This window comes from Apium graveolens, chromosome 8, assembly GCF_009905375.1.
Source record: "Apium graveolens cultivar Ventura chromosome 8, ASM990537v1, whole genome shotgun sequence".
In the NCBI taxonomy this organism is placed as follows: domain Eukaryota; kingdom Viridiplantae; phylum Streptophyta; class Magnoliopsida; order Apiales; family Apiaceae; genus Apium; species Apium graveolens.
In genome coordinates, this window is record NC_133654.1 from 247,770,872 (window position 1) to 247,798,194 (window position 27,323).

Here is a 27,323-nt window from a genome sequence, read left to right on the forward strand (position 1 = left end):
TGATATATTTGAAAGCATTATGTGTTATAGAATATGTATCGATGTATATATGTGATGTCCAGACGATAATTTGAGATCTCTGATTTATGCCATGGTTTGTGAAAATATCGAATAAGAACTTAGGACCGCAGTCACCGGATTGTAGTGACAGTTTTATGAAAATTTAGGACCGTTATCACCGGGTTGTAGTGGTCGTGGCATGGATTATGGGTTTTGAATTATTGTTGTTATGTGATTATATGTATTTTGTGTATCGAATAAGAATAAGAATAAGAATATATCTCGAAAGTGTTTGTTTCGTATATCGTATCATATAAAATATCATATTTTGTTATGTGTGTATAAGTTGCTTGGCCTACTAGTTGGATCGATTGGTCTCTTGCTGGGCTTCGTAGCTCATTCTTACAATTTCAGGTTTCGCCTAAGAGTTCGAGTTGGATAATATTGGAGTTCGAGGATCTTAGAGTTGGAGTAGATTGACCTTTGGGCTTCCGCTTTTAGCTGCGCTTTTGTAATAGTGACCTCTGTAATAAACTTTTTAATCAAGAAATTTTATTTGCTTTTAGTTTCGATTTTAGAATTAATGGTCAGGAAGTGCGGGTCGTTACAAAAACCCACGCGCCGCCACGCGCACACGCGCTGTCAGGCGCGTTTCAGACTGTCGCCCACGCGCCCCCATGCGCACATGCGCCTCACGTGCCCTAAACCCTAAGCTGACGCCAGCATGTCGTCATCTGATGACGTCAGCATGACGTCAGCACAGGGCTGACCGTTGACCCGCGCGGGTCTGACACGCGTCGCGCGTGATACACGAGCGCGTGTGCCCCACGCGCGCGCCACCAAGAAATCGATATAATGAAGGATGAGGAGGTGGAGAGAATTAGGGTTAGGTAAATTTTTAGGTTGAGGCAAAAATAGGGTTTATAATAGTATATTTATAGGCAAAATTTTCAACTGAAAATTTTCCCATAAAATATTATTATTATTAACCTTTTATTATTCTCACTAATAATTAAAACACCTTTTAATTATTAATCCTTTTTCTAAACACTTTAGAAATAATTCTCTCACTTGATTTAATTTCCAAAAATTAAATTCTTAATTAATAATATTAAGAACTTTTTCTTAATTAATTTATAATCAATTAAATCTCATTTAATCAATTATTAAATTTTCCAATTAATTATTTATTTCATAAATAAATAATTATCAGCCATTATTAATTAATTCCTCCACCATTAAATCATTCTCTTTTATGGTGTGACCCTGTAGGTTCAATATTAAGCCGGTAGTAGAAATAAATAATAATAAAACTATTTTATCATTATTTATATAAATTCTCTAATTCATTAAATATGATTAATTAATTAATCATATTTATTCTACATCGTGAGGGATACTTCTCAACATATCGCGACTATCCGGATAATACGAATTCACTACTTAGAATACCAAGAACCTATTCAGTGAGTAGTTACCGTACAATCAATTCCTTCTACCCTGCAATGTCACAATTAAATATAAGACATGAAACTTGTGTCAAGCCTATCTTAATTAATCACTTGCTTTCTCATTCACTATGCTTAGTTCTATTTAATGTAAATTAGAAACTTCTTTCTAATTTCATTCACTCTGGCCAGAGATTCCTGAACTAGCATAAGTGGATCAGCATTGAACATTCTCTTCCTTCACTGGAAGGGGTAGATCCTTTATTGATCATACACTATCTTCGTGTACAAATTTCTATACCCAGTAGAGCCCTTACAATTATCCCTGGAGACTAAGAACTAAACCAAAGCATAGTTCAGTGTACACAAGATGACTATGATGACCTCAAGTCTAAGGATACTTGTACAACTATCACTATGTGAACAACTGCTGACACGTGAGTGAACTCCATCAGTTGTTCAGATGTGTGAGTCATGTCAGTGAACTTATTCTATAATAAGCACCTACATACTAGCTATAGTGTCACCACACAAATGTCTATGAGAACAGACATCCTTCATAATGAAGCAAGCATAGTATGTACCGATCTTTGCGGATTATTAATTACCAGTTAGTAATCCTACGACCAGGAACTATTTAAGTTTAGAGTTATTATCTTTTAGGTCTCATTATTATGATCTCATCACAATCCATAAAAAGCTTTACTCTAAACTGTGGTATATCTTATTTAAACACTTAAAATAGATAGAGCCCGCAATAAAAACAAAACAAGTCTTTTATTAATATCAATGAAAATCAAAACAGATTACATAAAAGTTATTCCTAAATTCTCATACATGATTGGACTTAGGACATATCTCTTTCACACATTATCAAACTTGAGGCTTTCATGGAAATCTTCATCTTGCAGTCCTTCAATCTTTTTATCATCAAACACAACATGTATGGATTCCATAACAATGTTGGTTCTTAAATTGTAGACTCGATATGCTTTTCCAACAGTATATCCAACAAAGATTCCTTCATCTGCTTTAGCATCAAACTTTCCATGTTGGTCAGTTTAATTCCTTAAGATATAACATTTGCAGCCAAAGATATAAAGAAAATTTAGAGTTGGCTTCTTGTTCTTGAACAATTGGTAGGGTGTCATGCATTTTGCTTGATTAACCAAAGAAATATTCTGAGTGTAGCAGGCAGTATTCACAGCTTCATCCCAAAAATATGTTGGTAACTTTGATTCTTCAAGCATTGTTCTTGCAGCTTTAATAAGAGATCTGTTCTTCCTTTCCACTACTCCATTTTGTTGTGGAGTTCTTGCTGCAGAAAATTCATGCATAATCCCATTCTCTTCATAAAATGATCTCATTACAGAATTCTTTAACTCAGTTCCATTGTCACTCCTGATTCTTCTTATTTTAAAGTCAGGGTGATTATTGACTTGCCTTATGTGACTGATGATGATTTCACTAGCTTCATCTTTAGACTTTAGAAAATATGTCCAAGAGAACTTTGAGAAATCATCCACAATTACTAGGCAAAATCTTTTCCTTGAGATGGACAACACATTGACTGGTCCAAACAAATCCATGTACAACAGTTGCAAAGGTTCTTCAATTGTTAAATCAAGCTTCTTTCTGAATTATGCTTTGATCTGCTTTCCTTTTTGGCAGGCATCACACAATCCATCTTTAGTAAACTCCACTTCAGGAATTCCTCTAACCAATTCTTTCTTGACAAGCTCATTCATGGTCTTGAAGTTTAGATGGGACAGTTTCTTGTGCCATAGCCAACTTTCATCTTGACTTGCTTTACTGAGAAGACAAGTTACTGATTCTGCATTTGATGAGTTGAAGTCAGCTAGGTACACATTTCCTTTTCTTACTCTAGTAAGAACCACTTTATTGCTCTTTTTATTTGTCACAACAAAGGCTTCTGAATTGAAAGTAACTGAGTTACCCTTATCACAAAGTTGGTTGATACTCAACAGATTATGTTTGAGTCCATCCACTAGGGCAACCTCTTCAAAGATGATGTTATCTTTTGAAATCAAGCCATATCCCATAGTATAACCTTTGTTGTCATCTTCAAAAATAATACTTGGGTCATCTATTTCCTTGAACTCAATGAGCAGGGTAGAATCTCCAGTCTTGTGCCTTGAGCAACCACTATCCAGATACCAAAGATTCTTTTTGTTTCGCTGCACACATCAAAATCAATTCAAGTTGATTTTGGTACCCAAGTTTCTTTGGGTCCTGCCTTGTTAGCTTTCTTCTTTGGTTTTTTAGGTTTGATCTCATTTGGCTTGGGAATTTCTGATTCATCCTTAGTCATTTGAGTTGGACCTTTGAAACCAGCCATTAAAACAGAATTATCATGCACATTTTGATTAACAGAAAAAGGCATGCTATTTGCAAACATGTTATTCCAGTAAGGCATGCTAAATGGCATTTGAGGCATACTAAATGCAATATAATAAGGATTAGGTGCAAATGGCATATTAGCAATTTGTGCATTCATATTCTGAGTAGACATAGCATTCATAGGCATGGCAGTCATGTTGAAAAAAGAAGAGGGTACAGATATGGCAGTAGGCATAACAAGTTTGCAATTAACAGACAAATGATTAACACTACCACACTTAACACAGATTTTTCTTGGTGCATATTTATCAGGTGTGTAGTTGTTATGTTTTTTAATTCATACTTTCCCATTTCTATTATTTTTCTTTTTAGCTTATATTTTAACCTCAATCTTTTCTAATCTGTCATTCAATTGCTTGATAGATAGATGACCAACATTTACTTTCTTTTCTTTCCTAACTTGACTTGATTCTCCTGGAATAAAGTTTTTAGAAACTGATCCATATTTCTCATTTAACTTAGCTTGCTTAGCTTTGCTAACTGGTTTACTAACAGCCGACGGATGTGGCTCTTTGTCACTCGACGAATAATCCTTTTGATTATCTGACGGATGATTTTCATCATCCGTCGAGTCCATATCTGTCAACAATCCTTCAACCAAATTGGACTTAAGCTTCTTTTTACTCTTCTTCCAGGCTGCATCACAAAAGGACTCAATACCTTGAACTTTAGTGATTTGAGCATGAACATCTCTAGATGATTTACATGCCTTAATCACTTTCTGTTCTCATTAAAGATGCTTCTTTAAAATCTCTTCTTTCTTCAAGGACTCAGTTAATTCATCCTTAGCAATCTTACACTCAATTCTCAATTTCTCAAATTCAATAAACTGAAACTCTAGCACATTATTCCTCTCACTTAAAAATAAATTTTTTTCTTTAATTTTAGTATTTTCCTTAGTGAGGGACTTAAGTGTAACACTCAAGTGATATAACTCTATGGACATGTCATTTATAGCATCATTACACTCAGCTTTAGATAAATGTGTTAGGTTAGTGGTGATTACCTGATTGCTTGAAGAACTTGTTTCTGTTTCATCAGAATTGGCCACTAGGGCTAGATTGACATAGCTTGTTTCTTCATCTTCATCCACTTCATCTGTTGTCCAATCATTCTCCTGTGTAATGAAAGCCCTTTCCTTTTGTTTGAGCAACTCAAAGTATTTCTGTTTATAATCAACAGGCTTAAACTTCTTTTTGCTGGAATCAGACTTTCTATATTCACTGGCAAAATGACCCGCCAAGCCACATTTGAAATACTTGAATTTTGACTTATCAACCATGTTTCTGTTTGGCTTAGCTGCTCCAAAATTCTTTTTGAATTTTATCTTAGCAAATCTTCTGGATAGGAATGCTAGATGTTCATCAATATCATCCATGTCATCTTGGCTCAACTAATCTTCATTTTCAGCTACCAGCCCTTTACCCTTGCTTTCACAGACCTTTGATGTAGACTCAACAGCTTCCACATTCATCTCTTTTTCCTTCTCTAACTCAGCAACAAGTGTTATGGACCCTCCGTTCTTCCTTCCCTTCTCCATCCTTTCATCTTACTCTATTTAAAGCTCATATGTTTTCAGGATGCCATACAGTCTCTCCAAGGTGAACTCCTTGTAATCCTGTGAATTTCTTAATGAGACTGTCATTGGCTTCCAATCCTTTGGATGAGATCTAAGGAACTTGAGGTTAGAGTCTTTTGTTTGATAGACTCTTTCATGCAACTTCAGAGCATTTAGTAGATTTTGAAATCTACTAAATATATCAGTGAGAGACTCATTTTCTTCACAGTGGAAATGCTCATATTGCTGAATTAGCAGCTGCATCTTATTCTCCCTTACTTGCTCAGTACCATCATAGATAATCTGTATTGTGTCCCAAACCTCTTTGGTTGTTTTACAGTTAATGATGTTATCAAACATATCACCATCAACTCCATTGAACAATATATTCATGGCCTTCTTATCCTTCCTGACTTGCTCAATATCAGGGTCTGACCATTCATGCATAAGTTTTAATTCATTTTTAAAAATTAAAATTAGAGATAAAGTGATTTAATCATATTTTAATTTTTTTAAAAATTAATTTTTTATTTATCTATTCTATATAATCGTTATCTTTAAATTGTTGAACTCAGATGATTTTTTTCTTCATGTCTATAAAATTTTACAAACATAAAATATCCATATATATATATATATTTGTATATATACATATAAATATACTATAAATTTAATATAATATATTTTTAAATTATTTAAATATTTAAATATAAAATATATTTATTCGGATACGGATATTATCGGATACGAATATGCCTATATCCGTATCCATATCCGCAATCGTCAGATTCAAATACGGATAAATCCGCTTTGTTTCGGATACGGATGCGAATTTTTCGGACGAGTATCGGATTTTTTGAATTTTTTTGACATCCCTAAAGTGAACTTGGCTTGTCGAGGTCTACAAATCTCTGCATGTAGAAATGGCTTGTCGATATCTCTGAGATCTCTATATGCCTTTTGACTTGTCGATATCTCCAATCTTCATATCTTCATTTTGACTTGTCGATATCTCTGAGTTCTCTATATACAGAAATGACTTATCGATATCTCCAATCTTCATGTCTTCATTTGACTTGTCGATATCTCTGAGACTTCTCTATAAGCCATTTTGGACTTCTCGATAAGTCATTCTGGAGTTCTTGAATGACTTCTCTATATGACTTGATCTGTGCTTGTAGATTTTTTGACTTAGAACATTTTTCCTAAAACATATTTATTCAACTCCAAACTTCTTCACCTTTTCTCTGAGGCATGATCTTGTTGATCTTCTTCCAAAGTTTATTCTTAGGCTTGAGACTGTTTTTAGAAAAATACTTCAATCTGATCTTTAACATTTTTACAGACTCAAGTAATACAATACAAAATACAAAATAAGACTATCATACAACTAAATTTTAGGGTTGTCAGTGTGACTTAGTCTTGTTATAATACAGACATGTCTTGCACAACAGATTTTACAACACTTTCTTAAAAGATTCTTTATTTTAGATAGCAATCTTGTTGTTCATTCAAAAGTCATGTTGACTCAATGGATACTCTAGAATAGAGTGGCTAATTGTAAATACTCTATGACATGTAATTCTGACTAAGTGAAAGTGAGCTACCAATAAGTAAATAAAGATACAACATCAACGACTAGCTATATCAACCCACCAATGGCTAATCGAGTGATTGTCAATGACTAAGAGAAATCACATAGCTGGTGATACTGAGTGGATATTGGTTAAGTCTCGAGTCTGACAAAGCACATGGCTTGATGGGAGTCTTAGTAAAGAAAATGGAAGTCAAGACAAACTTTGCATGTGATCTTGGATTATGAAGAAGAAGAAGAAGAAGTATTTCATTTCCATGCATGACAAATTGGAGTGATATTCAAATCAATATATCAAGATACAATATAGCCTCATTTGTCAAACCTCACGGGAAGGAGAATGAAAAAAAAACTTGTTGGACCCTCTGTTATAGAAATCGACCGATTTTTCAAAAATCGCCGATAAATCGCTCAAAAATCGGTCAAAAATATTTGTCCGATTTGACCGATTTTTGATAAATCGCCAATAAATCATCCTATATTTTTAAAAATCGTCCGATAAATCGTAAATCAGTACCTCAACCGAATAGTTCTGATTTCCGAAATCTGTAACACTGGCTGGACCTCGAAGATAGTGTCATGTGTTGTCTAGCAAGCATCGTAACTTGATGATTTATAAACCAAATAGTAGCAGATGTTTCACTTAAGAAATAGGTTTTACATTTTCAGAGAGCTAAAGAGAGAGAAATCTTCCTCTGAGTGAAACACTGTAAACCGCAGCTGTGAGATTACTTTTGTAATTGTAATAGGTTATTTATTCAAATAAACCTCATATGGTAAGTCGAAAAATAAACCACCTAAAATTTTTAAATATATGTGTTCATATTTCATCTCACAAGTATAGATTATCTTGAAAATTTTAATTTGTATTCAACCCCTTTCTACAAATTAACCTAAGTTGATTGTTATTGGATAACAATTGGTATCAGAGCAAGCCTTCAACAAACAAAAGGTCTAAAGTTTTTGAAGCTAATTTAATCAACCATGGTAAAGAAGGAGGTAGAAGCCCAGATTCCATATTTGAACAAAAAATTTATAGATTTGTCTCTCATAGCAAAAGATGATGATTCAGAGATAACCTCAGGAAGCAGTCAGGTAATTACAACTGATCTCTCTAAGTTAAGTAAGGGTGAATGTCAAGAAACTATCAATGATATGTCTTCTGAATTGTATAATTTGCATGTCACTCTGAAATCTCTTAAAAAGAAAAATACCATGATTAAAAATGTTAATTCCTTGTTATTTGAGAGAAATAACTTATTAGAAACTCAGTTGCTTGATTATGAGAATGCTAAGAAAGATTGCTTAGATGTTAAAGATGATTTGATGAGGATATTAAAGACATAAGAAATTCTAAAACTGTAATTAAATCTTGAACAAGAGGTAATTGCTAAATATAAGGAATCTAGGGATGTAGCAAGCAAATTCAAAGATCTCGAAAGTGTTGAGTCTTTCTGTGAGGATGCTTGGAAAAGGGAGAAAAAAATTGAACAAGATAATTCTACTAATAACTATGCATCCACAAATAATAATTATCCATTAAAGGAAAAGAAATCAAGGGATAAAAATTATTTATTGAAAGAAAATATCATCACTTGCAAACTAGACAATTGAAGATGATGAACTAGTGAGCAAGAACTCTTTGAAAAGAGAAGGTAGCAAAACCAAAAGAATTGAGCATAGCAATATATAATACTTTACCAACAAGAAACTGAAGAATAAACTTGAAGCTAGAATGAAAATTGTTATTCCCTAACAATACAACAAGAATTACAGAAGGGGGGTTGAATGTAATTCTAGCTTCTTTTTCAAATTTAAAGAATGTTCTAATTTAATATATATAACAGTGTTTGATTTGCAATGGTGCGGAATAAAAGAGTAATAGAAATCAAAACACTAAGTAATAAAAACACAAGCTTTTAAAACTTTCTGGTGGATTTGAAAGTATCCACCAGATATATATATATATATATATATATATATATATATCAATTGAGAACCCTGTGAAGCTTTGAATAGCTCACAGCTGCTTTAAAAGTTGAACAAACAAACTACAGAGAAATACCTACATAATACAACTTGATATATTTCTCTGGAAAATGTATTTGCTTAGTTAATTATTCTACTTGTTTCACTTGATTTATATATCATCAAGTTTACATGACAATAAGACAAGATAATAAAACGAAATATATCTAGTCTAACTCCATGTTACTTCACTACTCTATTCCATCATCTTTGAATATCTTCACAATTGCATGGAAATGGTAATGCTTCTTTGTTATCAAAATCCTGCTTAACAGGCTGTCACATTCATTTTGCAAACACCCAACGCATGTGATTGTTGTCACTGTCAACAGCTATTTGAATTTGATCATCCGTCGGGACTATATTTGTCATCCGTCGGGAGTCTTGATGATTATCCGTCGGGAGTCTTGTAGATCATCCGTCGGGAGTCTATCTGCCACTTGACTCTATTTCACTCATACAGAATTACAAGACATCTCATATTTACAATTAGTCAACATATTCTGCATATCAATCTAATAGTCAACATGACTTAGAAAACCTTACACAATCTACTTGACTAAAACATGTTGTTTGCAGAAATGTGCTACAATCTTATTGTTACATAAGCTACACTCTCGATGAATGTCAAATTGTCATCCGTCGGAACTATATTACATCATCCGTCGAGAGCTACAAATTTCACTAAGTTAAATCTACTAAGGTGTTTTGTTTAACTTATCATCAAGTTCACAACATATTCATAACAAAAATCAAGATGAAGAACATCAGGAATGAAATAGTAGGGATTAACAAACACAACAACTACACTCTCTGACAAATTTGCTCCAAGAAAAACCCGTGTCAAGTATGGTATTGTTAATCATTTATCTACTAAGGTACGAATAGCATGTTTGCATCTTCCTCAAGTAAGATGCACTCTCAAACTTTCTCATCTAACTATAACACCAATACTTTTGCTCAAAGATCAACACCTAGAGTAAAAGTGGACCTGAACCCTACTAACCCTAGGACAATATATGATCACAAAGGAAATAAGACAGTCAACATGATTGGACCCAAGAAGATCTGGGTACCTAAATCAGTTTGAAATGGTTTTGATGTGTGAATAGAAAAATGAGGAATGTCTGATACGAAGACAGTGGCCGTTCATGTCACATGACTAGAGATTCATCCATGCTCACTAATTTTGAAGAGAAAGTTGGCCCAAGCATTACCTTTGGAGATGATATCAAAGGTCACATTGTAGGATATAGTTTGATTTCGGTTGAAAATGTCATCATAAATGATATAGCACTGGTTGAGGGACTCAAGCACAATTTAGTAAGTGTTAGCCAATTATTTAACAATGGCTCTAAGGTCGTTTTTAAGTCTCGACCCATAGGTAATATGAGTAATATTATACCTCGAAAATTATTTCAAAAATGTTATAAAATAACACATGACGTGATTTTTGTTCGGGACTTGTATGTCAATACAACAGATCTTATATTATATAAATAAATATTTTTATCAATTATTCATTTTAAAGGACTTTTAATAACCCGTTCAGTTTAACCCAAACCTATATATAAATAAAAAACTTGAATATTTATTTTTTATGTGTCATATTATAAATTTTTAAATCGAATTAATTGGCTTGCATTATTAAAACGCCTCTAATCGACCCATGTGCACGGTGGCCCCCAACGTGCCTTTTCCTCGATAATGGCAACTTAGTAAATTAAACAAAAGACCAAGGTCAAAGGTGAAAAGCAGGAGCTAAAAAAGTCTACTTTTTCTCCTACTCTCCTAACTACATTTCAATCAATCGCCATCTTCGATCGCTTCCGTCTCTCCTCTTCTCTCTCGCGAGCTCTCTCAAAGTCTCTCTCATTTCTCCTCATTTCACACTCTCCTTTCTAAATTCACATCTCTCTCTCTGTCTCTCTCCCCTTTAAAAATCTCATCTTTTTACTTTCTCTCAAAAAATGGAGTTCAATTACAGTGACGAGTCGTCTGTATTTGCCGCCGAAACAAGCAACAACAATCACGGATGGCAAAAAGTTACTTACGCCAAAAAACACCGCAAAGCTCCGGCGAAACAGTCCGATTCCGTCGAGAACGGATCGGCGATTAACTCGAACGACGCGGTTTTTACTTCGCTGGAGAAAAAATCGGCGGAGCGGCGCCGGAGAATTGAGGCGGAGAGAGCGGCGGCGATGATCGACGAGGACCGTCCGATTAAGTCGGCGATTAGGTCGGAGGGAGATGAGAGTGATGAGGAGAACGGAGGCGGTGCGGTTGAGAATGGAGGAAGTGTGGAGGTGAAGAAAGAGAAGAAGAAGAAGGAGAAGAAAGTTAAGGTTACCATTGTCGAGGCGGCGAGTCGGATTGATGCGGATGATCTGGCTGCATTTCTCGCTGATGTGTCGGTGAGATTGATTGTTTTTGTTTCAGTTGTGAAATGTAATGTGATTGATTGATTTGAATGTGTGTTGTCGAATTTTGATAAATGTTTGTTTTGATTGTGTGATAGGTTTCGTACGAGGCGAAAGAAGATATTCAGTTGATGAGATTTGCTGATTATTTCGGTAGAGCGTTTGCAGCTGTGAGTGCGAATCAGTTTCCTTGGACGAAGATGTTTCGAGAGTCCACAATTGCCAAGATAGCCGATGTGAGCTGACCTTTTTCGTTTCTGTGATTGTTTATTTTGTTTATCGTTCACTGTTGATTTGAATTGATATTGATAATTGATATATGTGATTATAATTGAAAAGCATGTACATTGTGAATCTATTGACTAGTAAAAAGAATTAGCAACTGTTACTTTTTTTTAAAAATGCAATGTGATCTGTCTTTACTGCTTTATCCGTCCTTGTGCTTGGGGTCCCATGTATTCTATCCCAAAAATATTAAGAATGCATTTTAAATTGTGTAATAACTAGATACAGATTTAAGTTGTGTAATTGTTTGATTTTATTTGAGCTTCATGATCATGTTATGAATTCTTCATTTTTGTTACATGTATTTTGAGTCTCTTACCAAGATTTAAATTTTCAATTCCCTTTAATAGAATTAAGATTCACGGAAAATCTCAAACTTCTATAAGATGAAATTAAGCACATATTTTGCTTTATTTTCTGATATTCTTTTCTATTAATGTTGCATTGAATTTAGCAAAAAGAAGATAATGTTGATAAGGGATATGTGTGATGACTATCCAAAAGCATGTACATTGTGAATCTACTCTGATGCTTGTTAATGGCAACTGTAACTGTTTTCTGTTTATACTGATGAATCCATGTTTATACTTGGATTTCCATGTATTCTAGCAAGAACGACTTGCATGTGAAATTGTATAATTGTTTATTTTGATGAACAGATTCCAGTCTCCCATATACCTGAAGCTGTTTACAAGACATCGGTTGAGTGGATAAACCAACGATCCATTGAGGCTCTTAGTTCGTTTGTATTATGGTCTCTCGACAGTATTCTCACTGAATTTGCCGGTCAACAAGCTGGGGGTAAAGGGTCCAAGAAATCCACACAGCAGACATCTTCAAAATCTCAGGTACCTTTGTGGCTCTACTATGATAAGGAAGAACAAGATATGAAGGCTCTTGTGTAATGTTTAGTAAATGTTAGCTCTGTGAATATTAGCTTGTTTATTGAAGCCCTTTGTTTTTAATTTCTGCTATTGGCATGTGCACAAAGTTTTGGTGAAGGACATGGGTGTAGGTAGGATTACAAAATTACCAATATGTGACCATCTCTGTTGCAAAATTTGTCGTAATATATTCTATTGTCTATTCCAATTGGTATGCTAGCTTCTGGTCCAGCAATTCATTAGTGGCAGAGGTGGTCCCTTGCAAAAAGCCATTCCCACTCCTTTTTTTGTGGGGAGAGACTAGGTTGTTTAGGTCTTGGTCCTCTTTCCATTTTTCTGGTGGCGGAAAGTGCAGTTTAAGAGAATTCTAAATTCTGTTTTCGTATACAATTAAAATGCCAGCTTAATATTTTTTTTGTTCGAAAGCCCTTATTTAATTAGTATATGTGAAAACTGATGTGATGGGTATTTCTGAAACAAATCTTATACTGGTCTGTTATTATCTCTTTTAAGCCTTCCTTTATTCTTTCTAGTTACAAGCCTTGTCCATATTTTATGCTAGAAAACAATACCCTGCATCTTTTTTACGATATTTAGAAAGTTGCATCTTGGAAAGAAAAATGCAAGGCTATAATTTTTGAGTTATAAATTGATGTGTATTTCCTATAATTGCAAATGGGCAGGTTGCCATATTTTCGGTACTATCAATGGTACTGCGAAGGAAGCCTGATGTTTTAATTAGTCTCTTACCAAATTTGCAAGAAAGTTCAAAATATAAAGGACAGGATAAGCTTCCGCTGTTGGCATGGATGGTAGCTCAGGTCAGTCAAAAACAATGAACTTCATGCAATTAAGGGTTATTTACTGGGAAGAGATTACCGCCACATTTTATTCTGTCTATTTGTGTGTGTTCAATTGGACTGTTTTTTTATGTGTAGGCCTGTCAAGGAGATCTTGCTGTAGGTTTGTACACTTGGTCACATCTCATCTTGCCTACAATTGGGGGGAAATCGGGTTCTAACCCACAGACTAGGGACTTGGTTTTACAGTCAGTAGAAAGGTACGCGCAATCTGTAATTTCTTACACTTCTGTGATTGTAATTCACTCAAAATGTGTTCATTTTACTCTCAATTTCATCTCTCTACAATAGCAAAATATTTCCTGTGGATGATGTGAAATGCTTAGGAATCCTTGATTTTTTTCAGAATTCTTTCTGCCCCTAAAGCTCGCACTATCTTAGTAAATGGCGCAGTAAGGAAAGGGGAGCGCTTGATGCCTCCTTCAGCACTTGATTTGCTGATCCGAGCAACCTTCCCTCCGTCATCAGCTCGAGTCAAGGTAGGGGTTGTGAGGACGATCTATTTACAGTAATTTTATCCTGCTTCACTCTGGTGCGATCTTTTACTGACATTCTAACTGAATTATGTTGTACAGGCTACTGAAAGGTTTGAATCCGTATATCCCATCCTCAAGGAGGTGGCCCTTGCCGGGGTACCTGGAAGCAAGGCAATGAAGCAGGTTACGCAGCAGACTTTGACATTTGCTGTCAATGCAGCAGGGGATGGTAAGCTACTAGCTAACAGCTAAATGTCTTAACATCTCTTTTGGGAAACTAATTAGATCTTTTAAACAGGCATCCCTGAGCTATCTAGAGAAGCAACGGACATCTTCATCTGGTGTTTAACTCGACACCCTGATTCTTATAAGCAGTGGGTAAGTTGTAATACTAGCACAATTTCATCTGTAGGAAGTTTTTAGATATAACATGAACTAATTCTGTATTTGTGGTGTTAAATGGGTTTAATGTCTCCAGGACAATATCTATTTGGATAATCTAGAAGCAAGTATTTATATTTTAAAAAAGCTTACGGAGGATTGGAGGCAGCTTGCAGCAAATGAGTCATCTCTGGAAGGTCTGGGGGAAACTCTTAAGAGTTTCAGGCACAAGGTAACAGCTCCCTTTGGTTTTAAGTTGGCAGAGAATGCTTCAGTTGGTTGTTTTTGATACTGAGATAACACGTAACAAACTGAATCATAAATATAACAAAATTGGTTAATTAATTGTTTGTTATTTGTTATGCTTTGTCAAAAGAATGAGAAAGCATTAGCAGATGGAGCTCAAGTTACTCGTCATTCCCTCTATAAGGATGCTGACAAGTACTGTAAGTGGCTGATTGGAAAAAAATCACGAGGACATGGGTGCATGAAAACTTTGGGCATTGTCATCATTGCCCTTGGAGTGGGTACCGTTGTTATGTCCCCCACCATAGAGTCTTTGGATTGGAAGCAACTTTCTGTTTACCTCAACCAGCAATCCTTCCTAACCTGGTAAAGAAGCAAATTTGCAGCTCAAGGATATCCAGGACCTGCAACATTGATCCATAATGATATCGGCAACATACAAACAGGAAATGTTCACCATCAATAAAAAGTAGTCGCATGAGGTACTCTTGGGTAAATCATGAACCCTTCGAATATAGATATTGTTGAGAGAATGAGTTATGAAACATAGATTTGGGTTTTAATATTTGTTCAGAACTATTTTAATGGTGGTTTGTGGCATGTACTGTACTACTTTTCGGACGGATTTATATAAATTATGGAATATACATCAGTGATGAGTGGCTAAACATCACCATCAGTTTTATTTACAGTATTTCTCAAATGTGCAGGAAAGCCAAAATAAATGTGCAAAGGAACTATAGATATTTTTTCATGAAATTTGTTCGAAGCTTTTCTATCCTATTTGAGATAATTTGGTTCAAAATAGAAATATAGTATTTTTTTCGATTTTTGCTTCTCGTGTGTCTGACAGTATCACGTACCAGGAAAAATACCCTATGTTTGTGTACATGAGCCCATCATTGTTGATGAACTTAAAGAGTAAAGATAGCAGAAATTCGTAATTTTGCATTTTGTGTATCAAATTCATGATTGATGACCTATAAAAAATTGAGTAATGGTTAAGATTTCAAAATAATTTCACATTCATCTGCGTTTATATTAATGAAATTTATACTGTAAAGTTGATAATTAGTTTTAATAAATTTTTTAGAAAAAAATTGGGAGTCTAGTTGTCGTTCTAAATAAATTAAGTGCACACTTGTTTATGTATTTTATTGTATTTATGGGTCCTGGCCGAATATATATTTGAAAAAAATGCCCAAAATATATCAGGCGCCCAAAATACACATCAGGTACGCGTTTAGAGAATGTGCATTCAAATTTTTAAAAATTAACAAAAAGTACCCATGTTATATGTGTATTTTTTTTTGTTTTTAATGAAATAAACATGCGTATTTTTGTTAATTTTTAAGGAAATGAATACACATCGTGTTTCGTCGATATTTTGGGCAAAACATTTCGTATTTAAATCAAAATAATGGATATTTTAATTTTCACTCAATATATTTCATCTATTATTTATAGAAAAAATCAATTTAATTATAAAAAAATCTACTCAAATATAATATTTAATAATCAATCACGCACAGCCGATAGTCGAACCCGTAAAATATCATTTTACAACAATAAAAAAAATCAAAGATTATAAAAACAAAAAAACTACTCCACAATATATTTTTTTTGGAAGAAACAATTGACCCCCAGCATGATAAACTACCAGTGTCAGTCCAGTTCTTGAGCCATCTGAAACCATCGAAGTAGACTACTAGACTATTAGTAATAATTTTGATATAACCTGTATCTATATCTCTCCTCTGTTCTTTTACCTTCAAAAGCTTCAATTGATTAACACACATAAATGATGGCCTTATCATATCCAACCCATTTAACATTTAATCTTCCTAATCAAATTTTACAGTTTAAAACACCCTCAAGAATCTGTAAAACAACAAGCTCTTCAGTTTTCTTGGCAACCCATTTTTACCCTTCAGTTAAAATTAATTTTACTGGGCTTAAAGTGATAACCAGGGCTTGTAGTGATGGTGGTGGGGATGAAATTGATGCTTCTACTTCTTATGTAAGCTCCTCAACTTTACTGTGTGTGTGTGTGTTGTTTTTAGTGTTTGATGAATTTATGATATGATTGCATCATTTAGGAAGTATGGTATTGTGATTTTAGTATTTTACAAGTTGTCGAAAAATGGGAAGTTAAATTATTGTTTCTTGACATTGGGTACAATAGAGGCGAATTTGCGCTCAAGTATTTAAATTTCTTGTAATTGATGCTGGAAACATACATAAAAATATTTAAAATGATAGCAAGTGTAGATGTTCTTTGATGCAGAAAATCGGTAATTTTTTTTCCGGGCTTGCTTAAAGTGGTTTGAGAATGAGGGGGGTGCTGTAAAATGTATTAGTACTTAGTAAGCCTGGCCATGTAACAGGCAGGTGCCTGGACTTGAAGTTGTTTCCATGTTTGTAAATTTGTTGTTTACGCTATATATCTACACTGCTGGAACTATACACAGTTATTTGCTGGAGTTAGGGAGGAATCATTTTTAATAGAAATTCTAGGAGGGGGAGGGGTGGATGATACATGAAATTCGTCAAGTATTTTGTTGATGTCTATCAAGGGGATCACACTGAAATTTGTCTGATGCTAGGGAAGATTGGCTTAATATAGCCAACTACGACATTGTATATTCTTAAGCTCTGATTGTTCGTAGATAATTTTTATAAAAATGAAGGAGGATTTTAATCAATTTTCCATGGTTCATCCTCTCCTCATTTGCCTAATTTTTACTAGTGTTAAGTGGAGTACATGTTTAGATTATTCTGCCACCTGGAGTTAGTTATGTTAGTGAAGGTTAGGTAAATTTGTTTTCTCTTAAACTAAGTCGGCATGTGTTACACGTGTAAGAAAGCCGGATTGGTTTTCTCTTGCAAAATATGAATGAAGAAGTTCTGACTATAGCTCTTAGTTAATGTCACCATCGCTTTCTTTTTCTTCTTAAAAATTCCTATTTAAACACAATCGTTTCTCTAAGGTTGACTATTGATTCTTTTGTGTTACAGACAAGTCCTTGATTGAGCGTCATATCTTTTTTATTACAGGATATAAGGGCATCAACAATCAGCCCATCCACTTCTGGTGATGAATACGTTGCTTTGTTTGTTCGGATGCTTGGGTTGGACAATGATCCATTAGACAGAGACCAAGCTGTCGTTGCCCTATGGAAGTATTCGCTTGGAGGGAAGCAGTACATTGATACTATCATGCGTTTCCGTGGTTCCATTAATCTTATCGTAAATCTGTTGAAATCAGAGTCCACTAGTACATGCGAAGCAGCTGCAGGCCTTTTAAGAACGATATCCACAGTTAATGCTTATAGAGACATCGTAGCTGAAAGTGGGGCGATAGAAGAAATATTTGGCTTGCTTAGGCGGTCTTCCTTGGCTTCTGATGTATGGGAGAGCTGTATTACTTGATTTTATATTTACGCTATACTTGGAGAAACAAACTATAGATGACCTTGTCATCGCTTATGCAGGTGAAGGAGCAGAGTTTGTGTACATTGTGCAACTTGTCTGTTGATGAGAAGTTTCGATCAAAAATTGTGCACTCGGATCTCCTTTCTATACTTATTAAGTTATTAGAGGATGAAGACATCAAAGTGGCGGAGGCAGCTGGAGGAGTTGTGGCTAACTTAGCGTTAAGCCATTCTAATCACAAGATTATGGTTGAAGCAGGTGTAATCCCAAAGTTGGTGAGCTTTCTCTTCTCATAACAGGAACTTAGCAAGTATATATACTGTTTCTTTAACCTTTTCCATCTTGTTTAAAGTCATGAAGAGGTTATAAATGAAATTGCACTATAAATGAAGGCAGGCTATTCTTACTGGTAACTGTGTCGTGGTTATTAAACTTTCTGTCTTATAGGGTTTAGGGCGCTTAATAAATTTTTAAGTCACCTTTGTTTATTAATATTGTATTTGTCCTTGATATAATTAAGAGCTACGTGCGAGCTTCAAATAGGATTAAGGTAGTTGGATGTTTTGCAGCCTTGCCAACTATATTGTCTTAATTATGTTTGATCTTAGAAAATAGTATATGGTTGTTATTTTCAGCAGTCTCCCAAAATGGAATATTTTGAAGTTTTTTTAAAATTTATTTTTACAATATGAATAATGCTCGTCTTAGCTCCCCTTTTGTTTACTGTTCCAATCTCTATCTAACGTTTGATCTCCTCTATAGAATCTGTAACGTTTCTCTAATATTTGAGATTATTTTCCTCATCTGTCAAATTAGCTTAAGAACTTTTGTTGTATTTGGTTGGGGAGAATGGAACAGATCGAAAGAATATCAACGGGAAACAATAGAGGTAGGAGAAAAAATTTGAAAGAAATTAATTAGTGTGAAAGTTTTCTATGATGAGATTTGGGTATAAAATAGGTGTGATAAGGAATGGAGAATCCTTCTCAATTTGGGGGGTTTGTGTTCTAGTTTAGTTTGTCTGGAGTTGAATGGAGAAAGGAATGAAAATGTTAAACTTGGACCTAAAGCTCAAATTTCATTCCATTACCTCTAGTTTCATCCATTCGAACCAGACACAACATTGGTTCATCATTGAAGTAGTAAAGTAGGACTGAGGTATGATATGTGGATTCGTTGAATCTTTTCTATTTCCATACGTAAGCTAGATGCAGATCGGTAATACTAGTAGGCGGTAGTTGTTAAAAGGTTTACCTAAAGGTAAAATTTGAACTGTACTTGGAGAAATATGGTTAATAAAATGTACTTGTGTCAAGAGTGAAATGAATGCTAGTAAGGAAACTTGGTGACCCGTTATGGTTTTAGCTAGTGCGGATTGCCTCATGCCACTTGTGAGGACTAACTTAGTTTGAGTTAATGTGGTTTGTGGGATGATTATCCCAAATAGCTGACATTATTAAGCATTGTTTATCTTATTGTAAGCTGGTGTAATTTGGTCAAAATCCTGGTAAAAAGTTTTTTCTGCAACAGGGTTTTAGAACGGGCCTTTTTGGCCCCTCAATGTCCTTATTTTGCATTGTAAATAATGCATACTTCTCATTGTACTATATCATGGTTTTGTTATTGCAGATATGTAAATTTATGAAATTTAAATTCTTTTGGTGCTTTCTTTGACTTCAATTATAATAATCTTATAGTGAGTGTGAAGTTTGTACAATTTTCGGTGCCTGAACATCAGATTGTTTTGGATTTACTGTCTTAGTTAATGGATGCAGGCGAAACTCTTGAAGACTGATGCTGAAGGATCTAAGGTAATTAGAAAAGAAGCAAAGAACGTGTTGCTTGAACTTGCAAAAGATGATTTCTACAAAATACTTGTCATGGAGGAAGGTTTAGTTATAGTTCCTCTCATTGGCACTGCTGCCTATAAGTCCTTCAGACCAGCTTTACATTCTTGGCCTTCTTTGCCTGATGGTACGGAGATAAAGCAAAGTTCAAAGGGTCCTTCTAAATTTGGTGCATCTGAATTACTTCTTGGATTAAATGTCCAAGACAAGAATTCTAACTTGGAAGAAGCAAAAATGAATGCTATAGTTGGAAGAACACAGCAACACTTTCTTGCCCGTATCGGGGCTATTGAATTAGATGATCAGATGAAATTTAATGGTGAATCCGCTTCTGATAGGCGGGTCACTGTTTTGCCATGGATGGATGGTGTTGCCCGATTGACTTTGATACTTACACTAGAAGATGAGTCGGCTGTTGCTAGAGCTGCCGAGGCTATTGCTGATGCATCTATAAGTGAGCATATGCGGGTCTCATTCAAAGAAGCTGGAGCTGTTAAACATCTAATTCAGTTAGTGGATCATCAAAATAGCAGTATTAGATTGGCTGCTATTCATGCCTTGGATAGGCTATCTTTGAGGTCAGTTGTTTTGCACTTTAAAAAAATCTTAATTAATTGAATATTCACAAGTGGGTATTTATCTTATCCCACAGAGTGAAGTGTTCTGGATTTTCAAACTTATATCTTTTAGCCAGCTTTAGTGAGAAAACTGAAACCGAGGTTTCTAATCCAATTCCAAAAGATTAACTCTGTTTCATATAGATGTTTAGTTTTCTACTCAAGATCTGCAGATTGCAGAAACGTTCTTCCCTATAGAAAACTATAAATTTGATGCTTCTATACTGTGTAAGGATCTATATTTCTATTTAAATGTAGAGGTGGAGGAAGAGAGAGTACCACTGTGCTACTGCACAGTTGTGCGAGAAGAATTTACAATTCAGTGAAATAACTGGAGAGAATGCTCCCCGTCCCACTTAACAGTGGTATATATAATAGTAAGACTGAGTTAGCTCAAACTAATGGCTTTCTTTAAACTGCAAGTGTCAAAAATATATTTTAGGATTTAATAGCAAATATGAGCATTAGGAAGCACGTCAAGTGGTCAACTGAAAGGTGTATTATCTGTGACATGCTTCAGCTTCTACTCATTATAGATTATATACCCTGTCTCTCTCTTAATGCAGCACTAATGTTTGCCAAAGAATAGAAGCAGAAGGTGTTTTATATCCATTGATTAATTTTCTGAAGAACTCAGAGATCCCTGGGAGAGGGACAGATATGGTAATAAAAAATACATTTTCCTTAGTTTCTCGCAGATCCATGTTTTACAGTTATGAGGACTAATGAACTAAAATGATCCAACAATTTTTTTACAAATGCAGATACTAAATATTCTAAATCGGATTCTAGATCCAAGCAGAGAAATGAAATTTAAGGTGAAGAGCTGCGATATTTTACAAATTATATCTTCTTTTTCTTTTATCAAAATGCATGTTTTCACCTCTCCTTTTCCCCTACTTCTCATCTTTTAGTTTTATGATGGACCTGTTAATGGATCAAAGAGGGTTGATGCAAAAGAGAATATTGAATCAGCTCAAAATGGGGAAGAGATTGGAGTTCCGACATCAACTAGAAGGTTCTCTTATACTTGTTAATGTAAAGTTATAGTCACTTTGTCAATGTTTTGTTTTACTATGTTTAACCAAAAGCTACAGTCCTCTTGGATGTGACTTAATAATGAACATTCATAACTTTGATAATCCTTCTGTGATGAATGAGATTCGTTTTAAACATTAATAAATTTATTCCACAGCTTGAAAAACATCCATTTGGAATATACATCAGATTCTGCTTTTCTTGTTTGCCTTGTTGAGATCCTGAAGACATCAGCCCCAGTTTCACAACGAAAAGCAGCCTCTATCTTTGAGTTTATGGCAGTTGATATGTCATCCATGGAGAAAATAACTTCAGTGGATATTGCATCTGGCCTTGATGCAGTTTTTAAACAAAGCATATTGAACGGTAAGGGGTTTCGGTAGCATTCTGTTTTATTTTTGGTGACAGATTTGAGTAGAAATTCACTGGAACAAACAGTTTTTGAAATGATTTAATTGTGTCTTATATAAGCTACATTTGAAGACCAAAGGTAAGAGGTGATAAGATATAAACTCTTGATCCATTTGGGTTGCTGAGTTTTAGCTGAAGGATTGACTTGAGCAAAAAGTTGAAATACTTGACATCTTAGTTAAAAGAAAACTGAAAAAAATAATTAATGTTTTTTTCTTGTATCTGGATGCTGTTTGGATGCAAGAATGCTTTTTCTTACCTTCTTTTGTTTTATAAGTTTACCCTTTTAAATTTATGATATGGCAGGAATTGAATCTAATTTTGACCATCAGCAGCCAGAACTACATGCATTGCAAGTTGAAGAAGCTGGTCAGGCTATATCAGCTGCCTCTCGATTACTAACAAGATTGCTCGACAGCGATAAATTCTGCCAATCCATAAACTCACTTCATTTCACGAGACTGCTCCGTGAAATTCTCCAGTCATCTATTCCTTTACACAACAAAGATTGGGTTGCTGCTTGCCTGGTTAAACTCAGCTCCCTATCAGGTCCATACCCAGGCTTTGAAGATCCTATAAACAGGGAAGTCACACTGTATGAAACTGTGCCAAGATTAATACAACAAATTAAAAGTTCATATTCTCCAGAAATACAAGAAGCTTCTGTTATAGAACTTAACAGAATAATTTCTGAAGGGGTAGTTAATTCCTCAAGAGCTGTTGCTTTAGAAGGGGGCATATTTCCATTGGTGAAGCTGATTGAAGAAGGCACTGATAGGGCTGCGGAAGCTGGTCTAGCAATTCTGTACAATCTAAGCATGGAGAGTGAAAATCACTCAGCTATCATATCTGCTGGAGCAGTGCCAATTTTAAGGAGAATTGTACTCTCACAAAGGCCCCAATGGACACGAGCTCTTCATGTTTTGAGGACATTACCTTCATTATAACATAGTTAAATGAGAGTGTTAGAACTCCCCACCCCCCTCAACCCACCCCTTTTTGACATGATTGCAAACTCTAGAATGTTTGCCATATTTTTGTTGGTACTGCCATATATCACAAATGTTGCAATCTTTATGCTCCCTTATCTACCCCTGTAGTACCTGTGTTGCTTCTTTTTTTCCCCTAGGGAAAGAGTATAATGTAATGGGTAATTGGGAAAATTTTGTCATGTTGGATGACTCTAAGTCCCTGCATGTCTTCCTGTATATTGTTATTTATACTCTTTTCCTAATCATCTACAACTGAACTATGTATTATGGTTCTGGGATAAATAGGAGTCCTAAGAGTTAATCTGATAGATTCTTGGTTGAGAAGGCCAAGTTAAAGTTAGAATGTGGTTTTGAAAATTAAGAGGCCTTTTCCATTAAATTTGGGGGATAAATTGATACTTTTTCACGGCTAGGTTGGGATGAAACCTACTGAAGTTTACTTTTTAGAGTATATGCAAAGAAAAAACATTAGAGCTAAAAGTACTACATATGATGTGATAAGCTTATCTTATCCCAGAGAGCAAAACATCCTCTATTGTAATTTAGATATTTTCTTGGCACTGGAATACAGTTAAAAACAGTTAGTAGAAGTACTTAACAGAACTGATGAAGTCTACATTTGTAGTAGTAAAAAGAACATGAAGATGTTTAGCAGCATTTGCTGTATCAATGTCCCCATCACAAAGTCTCCAATTCTCTCCTGCCTCCCTGCCCAACATAACAACAGCAGCACTGAAAACTCTCCTCCTCCTCCTGGTTCGAAACGTAAACCCCGAGAAGCCAAAATTCCAGCCTCAGCTTCAGGCTCTTCATCAGTACAGAAAAAGCCTTCTGTGGCTGAAATTGAACGAGCCATTGGCGCGGGTGTTTTTAGAGATAGAAACGTTGATGGGTAAAGAAGATATGTGCATTTAGTTTTATTGATGTTGTGTGGTAGTTTGTAAATTTAATATTTGCTGAATTATATTTTGCAGTGATTCGGAAGAGAGTAAAACTCTGTTTGATACAATTTTATCGAATTCTATTGGAAAGAGTGAAGGGTCTGTGGAGAAGAAGCTTCGAGAGACTGGCGAATGGATTCTTGATAAAACTGAAGGACCATCCTCTCGCTCTGCTGGTACATTCTTTTACTCCTTACTTCAGTTGGTTTGATTAATTGACTTTTGGTAGGAAAAGAACATATTAATCGGTATATTTGTGTGTAAGTTTTTGTTAATGGTATATTCTTATAATGCTTGTTTAGCTTAGAATATTGCAATTGCAGTTTAGCACAGACCTTTTTGTGATTAGAAGACTCGTTGAAGCTGATGATTTGTTTTGCAGATGCATTTTGGACTTGTAATTATAACATTGTTATAAGGCATCAGCAGTTGGTATTATAAATTCCTAAGCTTTTGCCATCTGATTATACTGAGAAAGTTGGAATTTTGTGATAGCTAGTAGCGAGTAAGTTGAGTTTTTGTGTGGATAAACTTAATATTAGTTTTGTCACATAAAGGCTTTAGAAAGCCCGAAAAAAAGTAATGCTATAGGTTTGCAAAACTTGTATGAACTAATTAAGAATACAAATTTAAAAATCATAATATGTAAGCTTGTGGACTTGGGATTATTATGCTTGTGAACCGGGGATTAGAAAACATAACACCTATAAGTTACAATGAGAGAATGAGTAATTGACAGTTTTTGCTTATATTGAGCTGAAGGTGACCTATAAAAAGACCACAGTAAGGATGATGAGTGAAATGCCAAGGGGTCACAAAACAGAACAATGTAATCGGTAATCACTCCTTTAGTCCTTTACCATGCCAAGCAATTGAGTCATTATGTTTTTCCCAACACTTGATTAATAGAACTTTCGATTCCATGAGCACACACTAGAAAAACCGTTATAAAAGTTAATCCACTTCATAAGTTTATAAAAAAATCAGAACATTAATTCTGGTAATCTATCTGAGTGTATGCACTTTCTGGTCCTGCTTAACGATAAGTGAACTGAGATTAAGTGTGTATCTTATGAGATCTCCATGCAGAAAAAGGAAAGGTACAGAGAGATTGAAGGACTGGTGTGGGAGAATGGCGGAACCAAGGGGGGTAACCTAGGTTGTAGCTTGTAGCCCCGGCTGAGCTTCAAGATTTAGTAGATTTATTTTTCAAGTACCAAGTTTACTTAACGATCAGTAGAAAAAATATTTTAAGCCCCAGTTATATTAACTTACAAGCTTGAAAATTCAGGTTTCGCCACTGTGTGTGAGAGTGTGTATAGTTTTGTTGAGGCCGGCTCTTTTGGCTTCCTAATTTTCAACTTCTGCCTTAATTACCTTAGCGCTTTAGGTGTGGCTCATGTGATCATGCTTCTTTATAGGGAAAAACATTTTGAAGACAGTTTTCCTACTGATTTTACCACTGTGGATCATCTCCTTCCTAGTAGCTGCTGGTTTTGTAAAACTGCCATTCGACACTCCATTTGTTGATGACTGGATTTTGTAAAACATAAAATGTATTCAAGCAAATACTCTGAAAGTACTATATTCTGAGTGTTCATGGCTACCAGAAATCGCCATGCCTCTCCAAATTCATCAAATTCCCGGAGTGATGAAATGCTTTAGCTGTAACACCGGTAAGGAGCTATCTCGGTACAAAGGGTGCGGATGTGCAGCCAATTCTAACATTATTTGCAGCTCCCTCCTCCCCTATGACTATGTTAAGGGTATCTATTTACTGTTTAAGCTAACCCTTGTGTAATAATTTTATGATACAAGTTCCATTGGTGAATTGTAAATTGTTTAATACCGAATCATTTGTTGTTTAGGCAACATCTAACACTTATTTTAATAATTTTGTAAACCTCAGTTCTGACTAATAAGACAACTGAAGCCATACATATTTTAATCAAGTTACTGTTAAGCTATAATGTTTAAAATACTACAGCTAATGTTTCGTTATTACAACCTTCTTTGATGTCTTAAGACCAGAAGCTACGCGTAAATTCTAATTCTAGAACTCTTCAAGTTCGATTCTTGTACTTTTTGATCGAAGATGTATCTCGTTTCCGAAAGAGTTGTCGATACATTACGGACATGCGCCCATCCTCGGGGATTAGAACCTGTCATCTTGTTTACAGCAAGAGAAACATGTTGAAATGATCATTGCCAGTAAATGCATTGGTGTTGGTTGGGTAAACAACTCTGAATTCTAAGTACTAATCTGTAACCAACTATCTCATTTGACTAATAAATCTAACTGTTATTAACCTAATGCCTTTGTTTTGAACTACAGTTGACAGCTAATAGGAAGGAAGCAAGCAAGCAGTCTATTCTTTTAGGTAAGCTAATAATAATTAATAAGTAATCATAATTCCATGGTCATGTCTTAACCAACTATCACATTTCTTCTTGTGTGTTGTCCATTTCTAATCATAATTGAACACAGTCACATACTTAAATTTAATTCAAAGAAATAAGGAAATGGGCGACGATTTTTCGAATAAAGATGATTGAAAAAAGTGAATTATGTTGTAAATTGATTGTCATATAGTTAGTTAATATTGTAATAGTTAGGCTATGCATAGATGTATAGAAATTGTTATTTTTCATTAAATATTTGCTCCATTTGTTTTACTATAAATAAATTGCATTTGTCAATAAAAATTTGGCACCGAGCAATTCTTTCTAAACTCATATTTCCCTCTACTCTTGTTCTGTAATTTAGTAACTCTTTTATAGTTACCATTATTACTAGTATATTACAACACGTTATCAGCACGAACCCCTGCCGAAACTGAAAATGTATAATTTTAATTTAAATATACATATATATGACTGAAGTAGATGTGGTTATACCTCTGGTGATAATCTAAATATATATGGCCGGAGCACCGCCTATTAAAATTATTTTATGGTACCATTTAATTTTGAGTAATACTGAACTTTAGTGGGAACCTTAATTTATAAATTGTAAAACTATCGTATAATAACTTTTTGCCCCTAATTAACTTATGCAGGATTTTTTCACTTAAATTTATTATTTGTCGGAGATAACATGAATACGCAGACGTCCGTATGGCGGGTGAAAATCCATTTGTCATTTTATATATAGATCTGTTCATAATATCAATGATAATAATGATATATACATTGATTATTGTGTACTTGTTAACGCACCCGATTAAATAGGATTTTATGTAATATTTACATTGATGAATTAAAATTTAATAATTTTAAGTATTAATTCAGATTTAGTATGACAAATATTACAAGCTTGTTGTTCGTTGCCTTGGACATTTCTGGCGATAATTATTTATCATGGGTACAAGATGTAAAATTGCACTTGGGTTCAAAGAAATTAAGCGATACTATAAAGGCGGAAAATAAATCCACGGCTGA

The 27,323-nt window shown here is 34.7% G+C and overlaps 3 protein-coding genes across 4 annotated transcripts; all 3 read left to right on the forward strand.

The window, feature by feature from the left end:
- The first annotated feature begins 10,841 nt into the window (after nucleotides 1-10,841).
- Nucleotides 10,842-15,292, forward strand: LOC141677280 (uncharacterized). The gene is made up of 10 exons (XM_074483136.1): nucleotides 10,842-11,463; nucleotides 11,568-11,705; nucleotides 12,414-12,602; nucleotides 13,322-13,459; nucleotides 13,577-13,698; nucleotides 13,845-13,977; nucleotides 14,074-14,203; nucleotides 14,273-14,352; nucleotides 14,453-14,587; nucleotides 14,732-15,292. The coding sequence occupies exons 1-10, from the start codon at nucleotides 11,020-11,022 to the stop codon at nucleotides 14,969-14,971; spliced, it is 1,749 nt and encodes a 582-aa protein (XP_074339237.1). The 5' UTR covers nucleotides 10,842-11,019; the 3' UTR covers nucleotides 14,972-15,292.
- Nucleotides 15,293-16,235: 943 nt separating this feature from the next.
- Nucleotides 16,236-23,186, forward strand: LOC141677120 (uncharacterized). Its single transcript, XM_074482880.1, has 9 exons — nucleotides 16,236-16,621; nucleotides 17,659-18,009; nucleotides 18,096-18,311; nucleotides 19,812-20,461; nucleotides 21,067-21,163; nucleotides 21,265-21,318; nucleotides 21,415-21,518; nucleotides 21,696-21,904; nucleotides 22,256-23,186. Exons 1-9 carry the CDS (start codon nucleotides 16,403-16,405, stop codon nucleotides 22,894-22,896), a joined length of 2,541 nt encoding a protein of 846 aa, XP_074338981.1. The 5' UTR covers nucleotides 16,236-16,402; the 3' UTR covers nucleotides 22,897-23,186.
- Nucleotides 23,187-23,429: 243 nt separating this feature from the next.
- On the forward strand, nucleotides 23,430-25,841 carry LOC141677121 (putative NAD(P)H dehydrogenase subunit CRR3, chloroplastic). 2 transcript variants are annotated; one of them, XR_012557337.1, is made up of 4 exons: nucleotides 23,430-23,833; nucleotides 23,916-24,058; nucleotides 24,265-24,387; nucleotides 25,304-25,438. XR_012557337.1 is itself a non-coding variant. In XM_074482882.1 (3 exons), exons 1-3 carry the CDS (start codon nucleotides 23,580-23,582, stop codon nucleotides 25,426-25,428), a joined length of 522 nt encoding a protein of 173 aa, XP_074338983.1. In that variant the 5' UTR covers nucleotides 23,440-23,579; the 3' UTR covers nucleotides 25,429-25,841. The 2 variants fall into 2 exon arrangements, 1 of the variants encoding a protein (XP_074338983.1); XM_074482882.1 differs by lacking the exon at nucleotides 24,265-24,387 and having other exon boundaries at nucleotides 23,440-23,833; nucleotides 25,304-25,841.
- Nucleotides 25,842-27,323: the final 1,482 nt, after the last annotated feature.